Source organism: Acanthisitta chloris, unplaced genomic scaffold, assembly GCF_000695815.1.
Source record: "Acanthisitta chloris isolate BGI_N310 unplaced genomic scaffold, ASM69581v1 scaffold5836, whole genome shotgun sequence".
Lineage (NCBI taxonomy): Eukaryota > Metazoa > Chordata > Aves > Passeriformes > Acanthisittidae > Acanthisitta > Acanthisitta chloris.
The window spans coordinates 6812-26921 of record NW_008678619.1 but is presented as its reverse complement, the minus strand read 5'-3'; the positions used below and the strand labels follow the sequence as shown (position 1 = coordinate 26921).

At 43.3% G+C, this 20110-nt stretch overlaps 1 protein-coding gene across 1 annotated transcript in view; it reads right to left on the bottom strand.

The window, feature by feature from the left end:
- The window catches only part of GRIN2B (glutamate receptor, ionotropic, N-methyl D-aspartate 2B), a gene marked incomplete at its 5' end in the record, with an annotated part of 118665 nt that extends 99546 nt beyond the window's left edge, over nucleotides 1-19119 (bottom strand). The window contains one exon of the mRNA XM_009076959.1: nucleotides 18521-19119. Coding sequence (XP_009075207.1) covers nucleotides 18521-19119 — 599 coding nt within the window. The remainder of the gene's footprint in view (nucleotides 1-18520) is intronic.
- Nucleotides 19120-20110: the final 991 nt, after the last annotated feature.

The following is a 20110-nucleotide window of genomic DNA, read 5'->3' as shown; positions in this document are numbered from 1 at the left end:
CTTTCAATCCATTTAGTGAAGTGCCTGGAGGTTGTCTTTTCAGAAGGGAAACAGAAGTAAATACAGCACACTGAAATTGAATACATGCAGTGCCACAGGCATCAGCCCTCTTGCACATCATTTGAGATGCTGATGTTTTTTCCTGTTTCCTCTTTTTCTTTAATCTGTACTCAGTACATGTCAGACTCATGTGAGGAAGCATCACAATAGCCCTGGAGACTTTTATTTATCCCTGAGAAAGGTATAAAGTGGACAGCAGCTAGGAAGTTCCCTCTGCTCAATGTCAGCTGGGAAGGATCACTTACCAGGAGAAGGCAGTTCATAATTCAGCCCCACTCAAGCCCTTGCCCCTTCTGCTGCAGACAATTCACAAGAACTATCTGAGAATGGCCTCAGGAGAGGAATAATATCAGCCCTGCAGCAGACTGAGATACACTGCTCACCTCACTAGTACCACACCATGCCTATTAGTGGCCATGATAGGACAAGAGGAAATGGTCTCAAGTTGTAGCAGGGGAGGTTTAGACTGTATATTAGAAAAACTTTATTCACTGAAAGGGTTGTAAAGCATTGAAATAGGATGCCCAGGGAAGTGGTGGAGTCACTATCCCTGGAGGCATGTAAAAGATGTGTAGATGTAGCACTCAGGGACATGGTTTTGTGGTGGACTTGGCAGTGTTGGATTAATGATTGGACTCAGTGATCTTAGAGGTCTTTTCCAACCTAAATGATTCTATGAACATTTAGTTAATGCTAGTGGTAATTTCAAGGCTGTACCACCTATTCTGAAATCCCTTCCCAGAGCACAGAATGCCTGCCATGGAGTCCAAAGAAGTGATGTTTTTCACTGGGGTTTCTCCAAGAAGAGGCCAAGGGAGGATGCATCAAGTATCAGAAGATGCTTGGCCAAATCGTTGCCAAATATCTCTCAGTATCCTGATCCCAAACTTGTCTCCTCTTCCAATCTGCCACACTCCGCAGCACATAGCTAGAGCTCTCACCTGGAGCCCTGGAACCAAAACATGCCAAGGGGCTCCCAGAAACTTTGTACAAAAAGATGAGAAAAAACGGTATCTCTGGCACTGCTTTCTTCTCACTAAGGCTTCCCATGTTTGGGGATGATTAATGAGCTGCATGGATTAATGTGTTTTCATGAAAGCAGGACTGCAAAATACAGCCCTGTAGATGAACACCCATGGCTGATGCAAGGAGGGAGGGAGAGAAGGAGGAGGGAGGGGACAGCCTGTGGAAGACTGGATTTTTTCCACTCTTTCTCTTGTTTGTTCTAACTGCTTGGCTCGTTGGTTTTAGTTCCAGGCTGGGGACTGGCACTGATTTTCTTCCATAGTGTGACATTTGTTTTTAAATTAGCATTAAAGGTGCTGAAAGCCTGGGGTAGCTTTTTTTTCCTAGAGAAACCTTAGTTTTAATTCAAACTGAAATAAAACAAATAGTTTCTCTGCTTGCTGACTGAGTGAGACCCAGGTTTAAGGTCCTACAAGGACCTAATCAGCCAGTGAGTAGATCTTTCTTAACCTCCTAAAAGTGTTCCAGGAAGTCCACAGATAGGGAGGCAGTGAGATCTGCATTGCTGGAGTTAGTGCTACCATCTCTTCAGGCTGTCCACTTCTTCCTACTGCAAAGCCTTCCTTACAGATTCCTCTTGCTATGCCAAATTTTATCTTTCAGAGTGACATTTTCCACATCAGATGCTTATGCCAGTTCTGATATTTGAGAAAAATGGAAGTAAAAATGGTCTGATCATTTCCAAAAACAGGATAGAGGAAAAATGCTATTTTACCAACATTAAGAAAAAAATAGTGACCTTTATAAAAAGCTTCAGCAAGCTCTCTGCTTTCAAGGGACATGAATTTTGATGAGAGAGAAAATAAAAGGTTCATTTCATGCTGATTTTTGCCATACTTGTGAAAACCTAGACAGGCCATAGGCCTTTGGTAAAACTGCAATTTACAGTTGTTCAAGAAATATTAATAGAGCTTTAAGAAAAAAACAGCCTCAGCCTTTCTAAAATCTTCTCCTCACTGGGCCTTCTGTAGTCTAAAGGGACATTCTCTACACATGAGCTCAAGCAAGGCCTATGACTGGGCTGGGGAAACAGAAGAAGGAGTAATACACCTCTTGGGTTTCTACCTCCCCTGATCCTTGCCTGCTCCCTGCACACAGGGATCACTGGAAAAGGAGGCTGGCTAATTCCAAAGCAGTAGGAAAGAGCCAGGAAGGTGATCAGGATACACTGACTTGGGATACTGGGAAAAGTATGGGGCCAAAATGCTACATGGAAGAAGAGAACTGGGAGGTGTGACACCTGGACCATTTGGACAAAGCGACTGTGACTTACTGGGGCTGAGGGGAGGGGAAGACAGATGGGACAATCTCAGAATGTGAGATAAGTGGAAACGGCTGAAAGTAAGTGGCACAGAGTCCAGAAGTGGAAGCTGTATTTTGTCTAGATCCAGGGTTTGGCGCTTAGAAGAGCTGTCTGTGAGACAGATTCTAGGTAAGAACCAGACTGGAACAAGGAGCCAGAAGGGCAGAGAAGACAAGGCAAGCTAGAGGAGACAAGATAAAACAGGTTAGCAGTGGGAAAGAAAGACTGACAAGTTCATGACCACTACACCATGCACTTCAGCAAAGTCTGGGCTTATTTATTACACAAAGTCAAGCACTGCAAAATGGGGAAAACATCAGCATTACAGTTGTTCAAGCAACCTGAATGCATCCTATTTTGCATAACCACTATAAATTGGTCCTGAATCAACAATAAGCTTTCTTGCAGGACCCCTGTCTCATTGAATACAATAGATGGATTAATCTGGGAATCAAACTCAGCTGTTTGGAAAGTGGGCAGTAATCAAGTGAGAGGCTGAGAATGGCTAGGATAAACACGGCAATTGTATAGCTAAGCCAACAGAAAGCTGTACTGCAAGGCTGGATTTGTCCCTACCTCTGCACACAAGGTCATGGTGAATAGAATAGAATAGAATAGAATAGAATAGAATAGAATAGAATAGAATAGAATAGAATAGAATAGAATAGAATAGAATCTTTCATTTCAGTTGGAAAGGATCTACAACAATCATCTAATCCAAGTGCCTCTTAAACACTGACAGGTTTGGAGCATTGAACACTGCTCCAGGAAGCCTGTTCCAGTGTTTGACCACTGTGAAGAAATGCTTCCTAATGTCCAGTCTAAACCTTCCCTGGTGCAGCTTTAAACCATATATATATACATGCTATTACTTGAAACCAGGGAGAAAAGGTCAGAAAAACTCTTGAATCAGATTCTTTACAAGCAGTCTCTAAATCTCTGCACCCCATTTTCTGGATGCTTGACAAAAACTGGACAAACCCTCTGGCTCCTTTTTTTGGTCCAGTGGCAATTCCAAACAATAAGTACTGTATTGAGAGCCAGATTTTGGCAAATCAGTAAGTATCAGGTTTTGACTTTGTTGAATGAAAACATATATTCAGCCCGCCTTCTTTTGAATCTAAACATTTTGAAACATCTTTTGTCAAATAAAAGGAAGACACATATTGAAATTATAAACTAATTTGAATAAGAAATTCAGTGTTTCATCTCAAATATATTGAAAGCAAAAATCCAAATTAATATTAAAAAAGAGAAAGAGTCTGGAGACTGTTTTATTTTTCTCCTGGGTTCAAGATGATTTCTGCAAAACAAACAATTAAACAGGGTACAAACAAACAGCCCATATAACTTGTATGTCACTGAATCTCCATTTCTACATTAATAAACAAATCAATGAAAAATGGTGCTCAGTCCTAGGTAAGACTTGGCAGGGGGCTACTAGGAGAATTGCTGAGTTGAAGGCAAAAAGCAATTTGCTTTGAACACAGAGAGCATTCTGTAATGATCAGGACTTTGAATAATGAGATTCTAGGTGTCTCAGATGGGCCATGAAAAATTAATGGACATTTTTGACCTTAATCTTGCTGCACCTCAGTTCCCTGCCTATACAATGGATTTACATAAAGTAGCTTGTGTCCTCTCATCTCACAAGAGCAGGGTGAAAATCCATGAACTTCATGATGTACTGCAATACTGGCCTAACATGTGCCACAGATAACACCTTGAGACAAAATCCTCTATTCTCAGCAGCCTCTGAAAGCAGACACAATATAAAGCTTGCAGACACGCATAAAACAAGGTGAAGAAAACAAAATACCGAATCACCGCTCAGTCACGAGATGTCACCCATCATGCACAGGGAAGCAGGAAGGGGTCCTGTCTTGAAAGATAGTATGCAGTCTGGAAACCACTGCTCTATAGACACAGGAGTGCCAAATTAAGATTGCAGTCTTTATATTGCCATTTTGTTCTGTTTGAAGTCCTTGCCTTTGCAACCTAAATAATATTCATCTGACAGAGTTGTGTGTATGTAAGATATGAAAGGCTCTTGGCTCAGGGGCCTTGAACTTCACAGAACATTGCAGCAGTCCCACTGAGTTTTCCTCCCCGGTTATTTTGCTTCCAGTTCATACTGGTTTTGCAGCACTGTGTTAGAGTCTGTCTTTTCTTGTCTCCTGCCTTTACCACATGCCCTTCCTCAGAACTGCTTCCTCACCTCCAGTCACCCAACCCACCAGCTCCCCTGCACCTTCTTTCATTGCTGCATTGTTAATTATTTGCTTGGGCAATCACGATCCTAGGACTCTGAACACATACAGAGGTCTCACTTTGTTAGATCTAAAACAGCAAATACAATAGTTAAAGGTTTCCTAATTTCAGGGCAGAATTGCAATAGTGTTGGCTTGCTGCATCCTTCCCAGATCTGGTCCATGCTGAAGAGGTGCCTGTCTCCATCTCTTGCTTCTTTGCAACCTTCCCCCCAGTAACTGTACTGGTGGGAGGCAGAAAGAAAAACTTTGACTCATCACACCTGTCTTTAATGGCAGTTGTCATGCTCCTTCTAGCCTCAGGTTCCCTAACATTTTCACTGCTATACAACTTTTGTATAATTATAGTCTTTATCCATACCTCTTTACCTGAACAGCAGCTGAAACATGCCCTACTTCTCACCTGAAGAAGATAAAAACTCTGGAAACTTCTGTTGGGGTAAAACTCGCTTCAGAGAACTTCTGGTATGGCTTTGTTCATCCTGCAAAATGTACCCAAAGCCTTATGTAAAGACTCCGCAGGCAACACGTTTGCACCAAATGAAACAATGGCACCATATTAGGGTGGGAATAGGGGCTGATGTTTAAAAAAATTCTGTGCAGAGGGAAAAATAATTTGGAAATTGCCAAAAAGGAACTACTTAAAAAAATAGTTTTGGGCTTCTTTAATTTTGAATGTTTTTTTTTCTCTACTAATAATAAGCTTCAGAAGTTGAAAATGTCAAAACAATAGAAAAAGACCAAGGCAGTCCAAAATGTGGATAATCCTCTTCTCCCTAGCATCATGACACTAGTCAGTGCAAGACTGTCCTTTGCTGACACCTCTTGTGCTGTCCTGTTGTAAGTTACTGACTTACTCCTTCTTCTTATTCCCTCTCTCCCTTTCTCTCTCTTTCCTGGCTCTCTCCTCTGGCTCTCCCTGGTGAACAGCGAGCCGCAAGAAGCATTCCTGGGCTAGAAATTAACATATTAATGAAGAGCGAGCCTTGAAGAAGGGTTGAGAGATGGGGAGAAAACAGAGCGAGGAGGCAAGCAGAACAAAATAACAAAGGGAAGATATAATGAAGAACGGACACAGAGCCAAAGCACAAAGGGAGGGGGGAAAAATCCTTTCTCAGGAACTTGTGCTACTTCAAACACTTCCATGGGAAGGAAAGATGAAAGAGAGAAAAGAAAAGTGGTGGGAAAATGGGGTGGTTCTTCTGTTTTAAACTAAGATTCAGTATTTCTATAGAAAAGAATCACCTATTGAGGGAAGGATGAGAAAGATGGAAGATGGGAGTGAGGGAAGGACACAGAGACAAAAAGGGGACATAACTGATAACAAGAGCAGTTCACCTCTGGCTGTTTGTGAAACACCATGAGCATGGAGTCATGGATACACCAGTGCAATCTTAAGGCTTTGCCTATGGGTTATAGCCTCCCCTGCAAGCCTCCTGTTCTCTCCTTCCACAATGTACTCCTGCAAGCTTGCCCCAAAATTATGCTTTAAAAAAAAAAAAAGGAGAAAGTGTCAATTAGCAAAGACTACTGTTCATCTGGCAAGCTCACAAGCATCCCACCCCCAACCCCTCTCAGTGCTCCCTCAGGCAAACAGTGGGAAACCCATTAGGATCAGTGGGTTGAGGAGGAAGTCAAAAAATTGTTAGTTCAAACATCTAAGTACTTGTTCAGTCCTCTGTTCCTCTATTTGACTACCCATCATTTACATCCTTCTTTAGATGTACTACAGAAGAACATATTCTGAATAATCCAGAAGAATAGATTCTAAATTTTCTCTTGCACCCACTGGCCAGAACAGGTCCACCACTCCCATGCCTGCTGACAAGAAAGGGCAAAAAAAGAATTCTTGTCCCAAAGAAGGAACAAAGAAACAGTACAGTGGTGAAATACACAGCAGAAATTGCCAAACCAAGAGACATAAGGACTTGACTAGGAAAACAAGTTTTTTCAGCATAGGTCTACACCAGTAAAGGTGTGGGCTGTTACCAGAGGGCCATTCTTGTATGACAGACCTCCCAGTTTATCTCCATCTTTCACAGTCTCACCAGCATGTGCCACTGCAGAAGAATTTGTTCCACAGCTTCCTCGTGGTACCAAACCATCTCCTTGGCACCTCCCAAGAGCATTGCAATACCGAAAGCATCTTCAATACCATGAGACCTATGGTCTTCTGCAGCACTTTTCTAGAGGTGCATCTAGAGGTGCAGCAATTAAGTAGACACAGGCACAACATCCTTTGTCTCCTTGATCAGCCCCACATCTCCTTTCTTCTGTAATGATGAGGGGAGTGGACCAAGGACTGTTTGTCACTCAGCCGTCCTCAGATGAGACCCCTAGGTGCTACCACACAGCTTTCTTCTTGAAGGCTTAAAAAAAGTCTCTCAGCATGAGACTCTGTCATAAATGTGACATGTATATGGCTGCTTTCCCTTGACTTCTCAGGGAACAAGAGGAGGCTGCAGGAATTTGCTGGCATAGGAGTCTCCACTGCCTGGCATCAGCAGAATGGCTACAGCCAAAGTCACAGCATCCATGCAACTGTTTGGCTTTGGGCACTGCCACAACTGTGACATCTGAAAAGGTAAGCTACAAACCATACAGAGGAATAAAATTCAGTGCCATCCAAAGCCCTCCCACTTGGAGAACCAGCTGTGTGCCAAGCTTGGCAGTAGCCTGCACACTCTTCACAGCCAGTGCTTTGAAACCAAGCTCAGTGATGCTTATTATTTCCCAAAGTGCTCATCCTCCTGCATCACATCCCCACACTCCTTCTCTGCCTTTCTGTCAGTGCCCTTCTCTGGGGACCTGTTTGCACATTGACAACTGATGGCTACAATGAATGTTTCTGACGGCTGCAGCTGAGCACCGAGAGGCAAAACCCCTTCTGCAGATATTGTGAGGATGCAGAAGTAGGTGACAAAAAGGGAGGCAACCAGCAATGATACAAACCAGAGTAATCCACAATGGAAGGCTGTGAATGCCTTCCACTTGGGCAGCTCTCCTCTCCCCTGTGGCTAATCCTCCCCCTGAATACCTACATACCCTCCATACGGACTTACACGGTACTTACAGTGCCACCCACTGTTGTGGGAGTGCCATGCTCTTCTCGTTTGGCTGCCTCGATCTGCCAAACTTACTTGTTAAGCAATTTCATGGAACTATAATAAACTATTCCAAATCAATTTCACAGCATCGCTAAGCTTGTGCCTTCATCAATTCAAACTTGCGTTTTCCATGAAAAATTGCTTGGAGAAAAAATACGACTCAGTAAATTAAGTAAACTTCTCACTCTAAAGAGTCAAACTGGGGCCTTTTCCAGAACTAGCATCTTTCCACAGCCACTGTGGCTGGTGCCATCTTCAAAGCACTTGTTTCATCTGACCTGTGGTCTCACGTTGGCAAAAAGCAAGACCTTCTCCTCCTCAAAGCTACATTAAAACTAAAATAGGTCTGCAAGTAAAGCTCTGCCAGTATCTCAGCTACATGCCTGCAAGGAAAGGGAAGGAAAAGGAAACTGAGACAAGGGCAGCAGAGCATGCAGAACCCTGAAATACTGGTTCTGCTGCACCTCCTGGATCTGGGCAAGTCAAATGCTGGAAAGCCCAGAATCCCATTCTCCCCCCACCCCCCAAACAGCTGTTTGACACAAATACATACTAGGTGTACTGAAAAGCAGTTGCTAGATATTCAGATTTACTCAGAAGCTGTAAGCATCTGTACTTTGCACCTCAAAGTCTTCACAGTCCCTTGGTGATGCTGGAGAGCATTTCATCATGGCTTAAGTACCAGCTCTTCTAGCCTCTCACCATGCCACACATCACCACTCAGATGCAGAAGGGCAGCATCAGCATCTCTGAGAAGAGGGTGGAAAGCATTTCTTGCAGCAATCTGTGTTTGAGGCACCTCATGTCACTCACAGGACTTAATCTGCCAGTGATGCATTATTTTAAATGTCAAGAAATCAATGAAAAACATCCTTTTGGGGGGACCATCTTTTATTTACAGCATCTGTTACCTATGTGGCTGCGTCCTCCAGAGCTTCATTGCAGCCAACCCTTTTGCTCCCCATTCAGTTCTGGTTATCACTTGTCTATAACCAGCGGCAGCTACACAGCAGCCTTGTTGGACATCTCCCTCTGCCCAGGGCTGTCTTCAGGGGGAATAAGCAAATACTGTAGATTTTAGGTACATCTGCCCAAAACATGTCATGGTCTTGGAATGAAGGAGGTCAAAGTAGATATAATTTGCTGCTGAAGTCTGCACATTGGAAAAGCTGCTAACCTCCTTTCTGAAACCACTTCTGGAACTGCTGGCTGCCTGCTTCACACAGGCACACCAGAGGCATGTGTGGCACTGTCGCTAATATCTTGAGCTTATTAAACACCCCCAATGTCTTGGCGAAAATCCATCTCTAGTAATTCATTCCTTGTGCAGCTCCGGCGAGGTGCAGTATTCATCTCTGCTTCGTACTATGTGCTGTTAAACAGTTGCTCTATTTCACCCCAGAGATGGCTGAATTTTTGTGGTGAATTAAGCCATCCCTTTCTACTTCGTAAAGTGCTTTGGAACTACAGACAAAAGATACTACAGCCTGTCATAAATAAATGTAAGATGCTGACACTGCTACTGGAGGTAGCCATCTTGCTGAAAAATGATTTCATTTGTGACACTAATAATACAGGGAAGAACGCTGGGCAAGACACTGAAAACTCATTTCCATCTCGTTTTAATACAGCTTCAAAAACCAGAAAAAAAGTCAGTGCCGACTCAGCATTTGTGCATTTTTAACCACTGTTGGGCCACAGAGATTCATGTGTTTTCAGTCCACTGTAGCAGCTCTCTTCAACCATGACCACACCATCAAGTGGGTAAGTTCTTCATCTGATTATCTGCTGTCTCTCCAGATCCTTAACAAAGACCAATGCTATGTTCACCAAGTCTGTTTGTCAAGCATTTCTCATGGTAAGTTACTGCAAAGGGGAGCTCTAACCATCTTACCATCTTCACTCAATCAAGGCAGGCATGGAGATCTGTTTGGTTTGACACAAGAAGCTCAGAACTCTCTCCAAAGGGGTGGAAAAGAGCTTTCTATGTATGAAGATGGTTGGCAGCATTCAGTCTGATTGATCATTTCAAGGACACTGTGGTTAGATTTTAATATTCATGTTATATTAAGGTGCTTGCAGGCTTGAGTAGGGACATTTTTATTACTTAAATTGGAGAGAACACGCTGCAGAAATGATAGAGCAGGGTGTACTGGAAAAGCTGACAGGTCTCTGCCATTTCTATTTTCTTTGTTATTATTTCGCTCACATTCAAGCATTTTAAATACCACATTTCTAGACTATATTTCATTCAAGTACTTCAAGAAATATAGTGCCCAGTGAATATACAATACGAAAAAAATACACAAAGGTAACATAAATCACCTTCAAATGTTTATATTCAATTCAAAACCACATTTTCTAACCTTAGCTAAGCAGGAATCCCTTGTCTAACACTGAAAACCAATTTCTGAAGTTTGAAGTGAGGCTAGCTTTGAGTTATTTGTCCACACCAACAGAAACTTCACTCATGGATAATTATTTGCAAGCAGAACAAATGCATTCATTTCACACTATCATAACTCAAAATTGGATGAACAGGGTTGGGTTTTTTTCCTCCTATTTTTCCAAAAATGTTCACCTTTGGACTAAAAATGAAAATAAAATTTGCAAAGTGAAACAAAATGTACTTTAAAAATTATTGCTACTTGAAAATAGGCCAATGGAGAGGTCTGTGTGCTGCAGAGGGAGGTCTGGATTCTGCGCAGGTTAACAGGTATTCAGAACGACACTTTGGTTGTGCCCCTTTGAGATAAGTATTCAGCTGCCCCACAGATATGCAGATGCAAGACTCGAGTACACCCTTATAGCAATGACTCTGAGAGGAATTTCATCAGCAGCATCTAGTCAGGAGTGCTCTAAGCCTCAATTCAGCAAAGCACTTAACCGTGAGCTTAGCTTGAAACATGTACAGCCTCTTAGATGAAGCATATATGGCAAAGGCCACTGAACAGCAGGTGCTTCTGGAGGGGAACAGACCAGCTGTTTGACAGGGCTCAGCTCCACCACACAAGGGTGTAAGGATAGGAGGAGGAAAAGAACATCCCATTGAAAGTTAAACCACAGGAATGGCCTTAAAACTGCAGAACATAACAAAAAATATCTCATCCCAGACACGCCAGGATTAATACCCGACTCTCTGCCAAGAAAGGCCACCTGACTTAATTTTTTCTCCTTTTACTAATGAATTTCTGTCAAGACGAAGGCCGTGGCGGCCCCTCCGACCCCCGGGAAAAAGCCACTAGGCGGCGAGCTGCGCTGGTGTCTTGTCAAACCGCATCGCGAACCCAAATTGCATCAAAGGAAAGGGAAGAAAAAGCTGCTCCGGAGTTGCACAGGGAGCCATAGCAACGCGGCAGTTCCTATTTTTAAAAACTTGAAAGATAGTAAGAACATTAAGTCTGAGGGGAGGGAAAAAAATAAAAAAAGAAACCACGTTTCTATCAGAAAGGAAGAAAAAAAATGCACATGTTCCTGACAGGCTCCAGTGATGAAACCGCATATGGTACCAGCCACCAGTGTGCAGGTGTGCAAGCCAGAAGATATCCATGGCCCCATCGAACCAGTCCCTGAAGGAAAGAGGCTATTTCTCACCTTCCCTCCACTGCTCTGCTAAAGCAAGTTTTCAAATTCCCTGAGGCACTGTAAAACCCACAGGATCGCAACTGCATTTTGTGATCGGGGCAAGATGCCTCTGTAGCTAATGCTAAACTGTAGCCAGAGATGGGTTTGTGGTTTTGCAGCTCCACCACAGAGAGAGGATTTTTGATCCACTTTCCATGAAATGTGAAGAGTCTGAACACACAAGTTACAACAGACTGTCACCAGCAAGTGAAGTTGCCACGGTATTAGCACTAATTGGACTTGGCTGCAGAGCAGGAGATGTCTCAGAGGGCTGGAAGCAGAACATGGACATTTTCCCATCTGGAAACTGATGGCACATACCAAAATTCATTCCCAGCTGGTGGATTTTGGAGGACTTTATGAAAGAGTATGTCCTTTAATCAAAAGATAACCCTTGCCAAAAACCCATCACTTCACTTAAACCCTCCCATCCTGTTTTAATTGCAAAGAGAATGAAAAATCCAGCTGTCCACGAAGACCAAGTGCCTCCCTTTCCCCCTCTGACAAAGCCCTGCTATGCAGAACAAAGGCACCCTGTGGTGCCTGCTGAGGAACAAACATTTTTGCTGTGCCTCCATCATATACTCCCTCTGAGGAGACACGGATCTCCAGTATCCTACTGGCATATGGAGTTGGTTTGACCTCCCTCTGCAAGACAGCAATGCTTCTCACTGCCCAAGCAGCACTGCTTAAGCTCTGGGCAAAGCAAAGACAGCCAGGCACAGACTGTGCCCTTCTGCATCAGGCACCATTAGCAGCCCATTCGTATGGGGGAGGTTTGGGTCAAGAGCATGTTACAAATTGACCTCAGCATCCTCCTCCAGGGGACTGAGGTGGAAAAAAACATTTTAAAAAAAATGGAGTCACTCCAAGATGTGGTGGCACATGGATAATTGTTACCCCCCACCCACTGTTCACCTCCTGAGCAAGCATCATGAATAACTGGTAGACCCAGGGCAACAATCCAGCACCTTTCACCAGCACTGAAACACCAGGACAAGGAGCAATGCACACAGGACAAATGAAATGCAACAGGAGATGCAAGGCAGGGATAGAAATAAAAGAAAGCGATGGCAGTATGCAAGAACAGGGAGTGGAGTGATGTACAACAAGGGATGCAGGGAGGCAGAGAGACCCTGACAGAGGCAGGAGGCATGGGCCAGCCCCGGCCTCCAGCTGCTGCTGGAGCAGTGACAGGAACAAGCAGATTTCAGCAGCAGGGATCTCTAATCTGTCAGCAGCGCTCACGCCACGTGCTGCCAGCCTGCACCAGCCTGACGGCAGAAGGACACACTAACCAGCAGGAACATAATGAGCTGCTAACAAGACTTGGGCTTAAAGGCTCCAAAAGGTCAAAAGTTACATACACTGCCTCACCCTCCAAGTTTCTGAAAAGGGCAATTTCAGCATCCGTGGGAACATGCCATTTATACCTTCTCTCACCTCCTCTGTGACATTAAGAAGCAAGTCCCAGCACCATGTCCCTCAGCACTGGAGCACCGCTGGGTTCAAGGGCTGGAGCAGGGCTCCCCAGCCAACTGCCAAGCAGGCAGTTGTAGCTCTGCCAAAGTGAGTGAGACCTCAGTGCTTGCCAGTGCTACCGTCTCTTAGCACAAGGTTAACTCAACAGTCCTATGAATGGAGAAAGGATCGTTTGTGTTGCTCTTTCTCTGTTCCTGCTCTCAATTCTCTTGCTGCACTGTGTGAAGGTATATGACTCACTCAACTAGGACACAACACAGAGTGGATCCATAGCAGTACCTGCAAATGACATATGATGATCCCTGTGTCTGACATGGAAGGCCATGGCTGCCGTGACTGGAGAGGAGAGGGCAAGAGGGTGGGTTGGGAGAGGCCTGGGAAACAAGGACAGATGTTGCCTTGGTACTGTCCTTGGCACTGACCTGGGGAAAACAGGTCCAGGATGCTATGGGCACGGTGTTGCTGATGGGTATCAGGGTGACACAATACCCTGAAGGGTCACTGCACCTTTTGGGGGATAGATAGAGCCCCTATGGTCTTGAGTCTCCAGGGAAGCAATTTATTTGTACAATCCTCTTCCAAGAACTTGCTCTGCTCACTGACTCACTGTTCAGCTATCTAAGCCCCAGCAATTCCTTCTTTCCATTAGAGGAACGTGGCTGTCTGAGTACAGAGCCTGTCTTGGGTGTTTCAGGGAAAACAGTTTCCAACCACTCATCAAGGGCTCTTTTGCATTTCTTAACTTTCTGGCATGGAAAGCTCCAGATGAAAGTTATTTCCTCCAAAGTGGAAGTATCATGTCCAAACCATGCACTGAGCTAGCTTGCCAACTGTTTTCATATTTGAGGAATCTGAGGTATAGAATTGAACCTAACTTTGTTCCCCTCTAAAAGTATTTCTTTGCAAAGGCGGTATAATTCCACATTTGTATTTTAATTCCAAAGCAAATGCTCCACTGCACTTTTTATTAAAATGAAATGTGGTGTGTGCAGCCTGGTGTTAAATGAGAGACTATTAAAGCCAATCAGTGGAGAACTCATTAGTAACCCTACAACAACAAACTAGTAGTTATGGCCCAGCATTCACAAGCAGCCATGACAACCAGTAGGAAGAACCCAGGTCTCATTGAAGGCTATAATAAAAATCACAGCTTATGTATCCCAGTGACTGTGAATATCCATACAAAGCAGCTGAGATTCTACTCCTCAAATATGTGCCAGAAATTATATTCTTTTCTCATGACTCATCTCTGAATTCCACTCCCAAGAATGCTCCTGTCATTTAGTCATTTCTTCCCATTTCTAAAATGTAATGAGAAGCACCAATCCAGAGCTCAAGGAAATCTGTTCCATCAATTAAAATAATGAAATAAGCAGAAGGCTGCCTATAAACACATCCACCTCTGCCCACTCACTCCTCAGCAGCCATGGTGAAGGGAGAAAAGATAAGCTTTGCAGGATGCCTAGAAGCCTAGCAACTTTCATAGGATGGGCCAAGAGGTAAGAACTCCTGAGCATTTCTCCAGAGGAAAACCCTGTAAAAACTCCTTCCCAACCTTTGTGATCTTCTTATCCAATAGAAAAGAGCAGAGTGCATGATGTTTTGCTTGGGTGCCTAGAAGAAGAACAGATCCTAAGATAACTATAAACTTGGTAGACTGGAATATTCAGACCAGGTTTCCTTCTGGGACAATGGAGGAATAAATGTACAGGTAATTATTACAAACAAAAGAAAGAATTAAAGAATGTAATTGAACTCGGAAACAGCATTTGGATATTTGGATTCCAAGTCACCACCGAAGCCTATTATCAGCATAAATTGAGATAAATCCCTCACTAGAGGAAAATTACTCAAGAATCATTCAAAACTAAAACTAACAAATCTTGTAGAACAAACCTTTCTTTAACTATAATTTTATTACTCTTTAGTGAAGTTATCTCACCAGTGGGTTCATTTATAGGACAAAATCCGCAACATTCAATGGCCGTGATCATACTTCTGCAGTTCCAGTCTAACATAAAAGAAAACCAGTTTTAAGACAAACAAGAAACAGTTGCTATGAGACCATTAGTGATATGAGAAGATGTAGACCAAACACCTACATTGTCAAGAAATGGCATTTAGATAACAGTCCATCTTGTTTCTTTTTGTGCTTGCAGCCATACTTCAAACAAAGCTTTGTTTGCACAAGCTCTTGCAAAAATGAACAGGCGTCAGTGTAAGAAGGATGAAAGATGTAGAGCAACTGAGCTTTCTAAATCCAAGCAACATTCAGTTCATTTTCTCCTTACTCCATTATATATTGAGATCAACCACTGTCACCATGTTGAGCAAGACCATTTGATTTTAGCTGCATTCAGAACTCCTGCTCTTTCAGAAAGAGGAGGGGGGGGAAAAAATGTAAGAAACGGTCAGAGTTCAAAGGCAGATCTTGGGAAATGACTAATTCACAGTCTTAGTGTATAATGTGCCCCAGCTGAACTAAATTACACATTTTTTTTAGTTGGATGTGTCACTCTCCGAAGAATAAAGTGGGAAAATTCCTTTACGGCACTGCCTCCCCAGCTACGGATTTGAAACAAGTTGGACCACTTTGGATCAGCATCTGATCAGTTTCTGAAACACTAGCTACATGGTGATGCATTATCTGAGGTCACATACACATACACTTTTTCTCTGCAGACATCAAGCCCACGTACATGCATTTCTCTATTCTGTGTAGGCATGTGGAGGGGGAACTGTAAGATGCAGATGGCTGAATATAGTTTTGCTGGGTCCAGAACAAGACTAAAATTAGCTTTCCAGAACCTTCGGTCCAGTCCAAATTGAGCCAAACTATGTTCCAGACATGCAGGTAGGTATTGCTGCTGCCTGGTGCACACAGTGCAAAAGTGCTGTGGGGTCTTAGTAGGTGGAAGGGGTTAGGGAAAGTATTAAGCAGAGAGGTCTACAGAATCTGTAATGTCCCAGATAGACCAAGAATTTTAGGGGAGGTTAATAGACCTCAGACAGACCAAGCATATCAGGGGAGGTTTAAAGCTTGGCACATAGTCAATTCCAGCGAGATCAATGGGACTTGAAGGTATGAACACAGACTACAGCTATTAATGTCTGTAGGCTTTGTTTCAGTGAGGTGAGCTCACATCTTCATTTCTGCCACTTTCCACATCTTGTGCCTCTACCTCTCCTCCTGCCCGGGCTCCAGGCTGCAAGGCTAGGCTTGAGGCCATCAGATTTCTATCGAACTCTTGAATTCATAAAAGCAATGGCTTACTTCAGATACCACTAGCTTTTAAACTCCAAAAGGTGCCTGAAAGTAATTTGACTAAATAAAAAAATTAAGCACCCAACTCACTGAAGTCAAACTTTTTAACCATCTCACTTGGAAATATAGAGAGGGTGGAAACCTGGGCTGGATGGGTGCGGGGGCTGAACCCCCCACAGGCCAGCACCATGCGAGGCAAAGTGAATATTTGCGCTGTGCTCACAGAAGCAACTGCAAAACAGTGTAATTATTTCTGAGTTAGCTCAGGTGCCTGCAGCAATCTACACAGTGGCAGAACAGAGCTTGGCATGGACTAATTGACTGTGCTTCTCAGGGAGACTGATGTTGGTACCCAAATTAAGCTGGATATATCTACACATATCTGCACTCATTCCTGTGAATGCTGTACCCAAAGCACACAAGGGAGAAGGAACAGCATGATTTGGGCCATGAAGGTAAGAAGAAAGCTGGTATCTTCAAAAGTGACAAGAACTGCTTTCATGTGGGGTGCCCAGGCTTCAGGGCTTATCTACACCACACAACAGTACTGTCATATCTAGACTCAAGAGTCTTTGAGCTGGTGACTTCTATACAATGCAAAAAAGTGCAATGCAGAGAGATTATGTTGGGGCCTTGAAGCAACGTAGCTATATGGGTATGATGTTATGCACAGGCTAATAGCGTCAACAGAACTAATTAGCAGAAGATCTCTGCAGAATGCTGCATCACGTAGCAGAGAATGTTTTGTTTTCTAGATAATTGCTGAAAAGATGCACAGAGCTCCCCCCCCAAATCCCTCTTCATTTGGAAAGTTAGAGCAACAGCCTGCCTTGATGCTACTTCTCATAATTTGTATATATTAATTCTATTTTTCCTGCTTTATCATTCCAGGGATGACTCAAAAGAGCAGCAGGGAAAAAAACCTTACTCCTAAGCCTAGCTGGGAAGGAAACTGATAAAAGCTTTGGGCACCTTTGGTAGTTCCAAGGCTTGCAGACAGCAAAAGGATAGCATGGGAAAGAGGAAGTAAAGGCAGTAAGACCTGGTAATATGCCAGTGGATCATAGAGACAAAGAATAAATAGCAATATGTATAATATAATGGGTCAAAGAATAAGCTTCTCTTTCAGTCCCCAACTTTCAGGCAAAGAAAAATCTGCTTCCTTGTCCACCTCTGTCTGCCTAGTACAGCTGACAGTGAAGGGTCACAGCACACAGACCAATCCATCACATTTATACTGTTCCACGATTCAACATGACAAATTAACAAAGACACTGAGCTCTGTGTGGCCTGATGGCTACTACCTGGATTCCCCTTGTCCTACCACAAAGGGTCTAACATGCCCAAGGATTTTATGTGTAAAACATTGGAGAATGACAGCTGAGCAGGTCAGGAGGCAACTGGATAATTGCAGATTCCATATCTAATTATCCAGGTTGCTTTGCTACACACTAAAACTCCACCTGGTACAAAAATGGAAGATCTAGTAACAAGTGCTGTTTTAGAGGTTGTTTCACCACCAGCTTCCTCTATGACCTTAAACAGACAGCACTGTTTTTTAAGAAAATCTGAATTTGGATCAAAAGAAGATGTTTATTCGAACATGCTTTACAATCTTGCTGTTCTTATGGATGTACTTGTCTTTCTGCATAATGTACACAAGAGAGAATGGGACCCAAAGCACTCAGCAGACAATGGCCAACAAGGTGCCAAAGGGCACAACTCCTCCTCTGTGAGGCAAACTGGATCCTTAAGACACCCAAGGTGTCTAAAGGCTTCCAATATAAAGCAGGAACTGAGCAGAGTTAATGACTAACTCTTTTTGCAGGTCTCGTTCTCCACATCTTTGCACTTCCTTCTCTCCTGTAATTCAGGGCTAGTGGACAGCAGAAACACAGGTAGTCTTCAGACAACAGGTGCCATGAAATTATTCCAGGTAGGTTACACAACCATTATCCATAAAGGACACCCATTCACCTACTGCTGGTACCTGGAACAGAACCTGGTGCCTTCTAGATTTCAACACAAAAGTTTCCACTGCTTGTAGCAAGAACACACCTGAGAGCTGCAGATCCATTCATACAAAGACACTCCAAGAATTTCAGTGCTGTTATGAAAGCAAAAATTTGCTCATTGAGGGGCACACTCAAATTTTTGCACTGTACCTTCGTTATTGCTTTTCCTCATGCTGACTTGCCCTCTGTGTCATACGGAAGCTTTCTACAGGGGTGACAACACTGGCACTCATGACACACAGCAACACACATTCCACCATCAACACGCCTGCCCTTGCCCAGGTTCTGGCCAACATCACCTGCTGCCCCAAAGCACCACATGTCGTCTCTGGTGCCTCTTTTGTGGCTGGCCTAGGTGTTTCCCTTACCTGTTGAGCATGTTGGACTGGTAAATCCTTTTCTCCTGGGTGTTGTAACAGCTGCTCTTGGGCTCAGGGATGAAGCTGTGTTCAGACAGCATATCAGAAGCAGCCGTGGTGATTATGGCTATTCCATCCCTTACTCTGGCAGGAAGACCGTAGTCCCATTCATCATATGAGACAGAGATGAGCCCAGTGGGGAACTCAGATGGCACTGTGTCTGTATCCCCTGCCACCAGGCTGGGCACGATCCACGTGTAACCATAGCCTGTCAGACCCACAGAGTTGGCCACCTCAAAAATGTAGGTGGCCTCTTCCTTTGTGCAGTAGAGGAGAATAACAGGGCTTTGGAGCTTCTTGAGCTGGTTCTGGATCTTTGAGTCTCCATCGTCCAGAGACATGTCCAACAGGAGGACCTCCTCCAGTTCCCAACCCACAAAGCTGTGCTCAATGGTACTGCGGATCTTGTTCACAAAGTCCTGGTAACCAGGGAAGTAAGTAGTGACAATGGAGAAGATATACCAGTCATATTCTTCCATGATGTTGAGCATGACAGAAGCTTGCTGTTCTATTGATGGGCCAAACTGGAAGAACATGGATGACTCATCCTAAAATAGGAAGTCAAAGAGAGGAAGAGAGAAAAAGAAAACAAGAATAGGTCAAAGGAAATAAACAGCGTTTATAGTCAACCCATTAAGCATGGAGGGGGAGGCACACAGTCAGAATCTTACACTTCATATCTTGGCTAAAGCTTAAGGATTTTTAACTTTTTAAAATTTAAAATTTAAGTGAATCAAGTGAGAAGGAAGTAAAAGCCTTTTTATGACCAGCTGTCCTTACTTTATTTTTAAAGGCAGGTTGCCGAAATTACTTAAAGGTTTCAAATGTTAGACCTGATTCTAACAGACAGAGAACAAGTGGTACAAAAGTGAGGACAGAAAAAGAGAATATGCACAAAATATTCCATGACTGCAGAAATCAAGAGCTTTAATCCTAGGATCATAACCTTACACGTAGTATAAGCAGGATACACAGCAGCTTTGATACTGATTTAGTTTGGGACAGTCACTCTAGTTCAAGTACCCAGACCAAAGTACAACTAGAATAGACAAAACCATGAGACATGAATAGCTCTAACAAAGCTCCTTTCAAAGCAAGCAGCAGCACAGAGTGCTACAACTGTGGAGGCTCAGTCTCAGAACAACATAAAGTATGCTAAAATGAAAAAAAGATTTCTAAACTATCATGGGTTTTGTTTATATCATATTTTAGAGAAACATCAGCTCAATATTTCTCTTGGTATTGCTTTCATATCCTTCTACTGTACTAAGTTCATCCTTGCAAAAATCAGAACTTGTACCACTTTACAGCCTCCAAGACTCCAAGGGAGTTTTGTACAGTTCTTAGCTCTCCAATGGCACAGTGTAAACCTTTTTCATCCTGGGATTTCACAAGATATCAGGCTTTCAATTTGTGACACACCCAGTAAAATGCAAATCCCTTCTTTTGCCCAATTCATGATGGAAAGGAATGGAAAAAAACATTTGCCAATATGCTCTCTTATGGATTTATCTTCTTTTAAAATCAGCAGCAAACTCC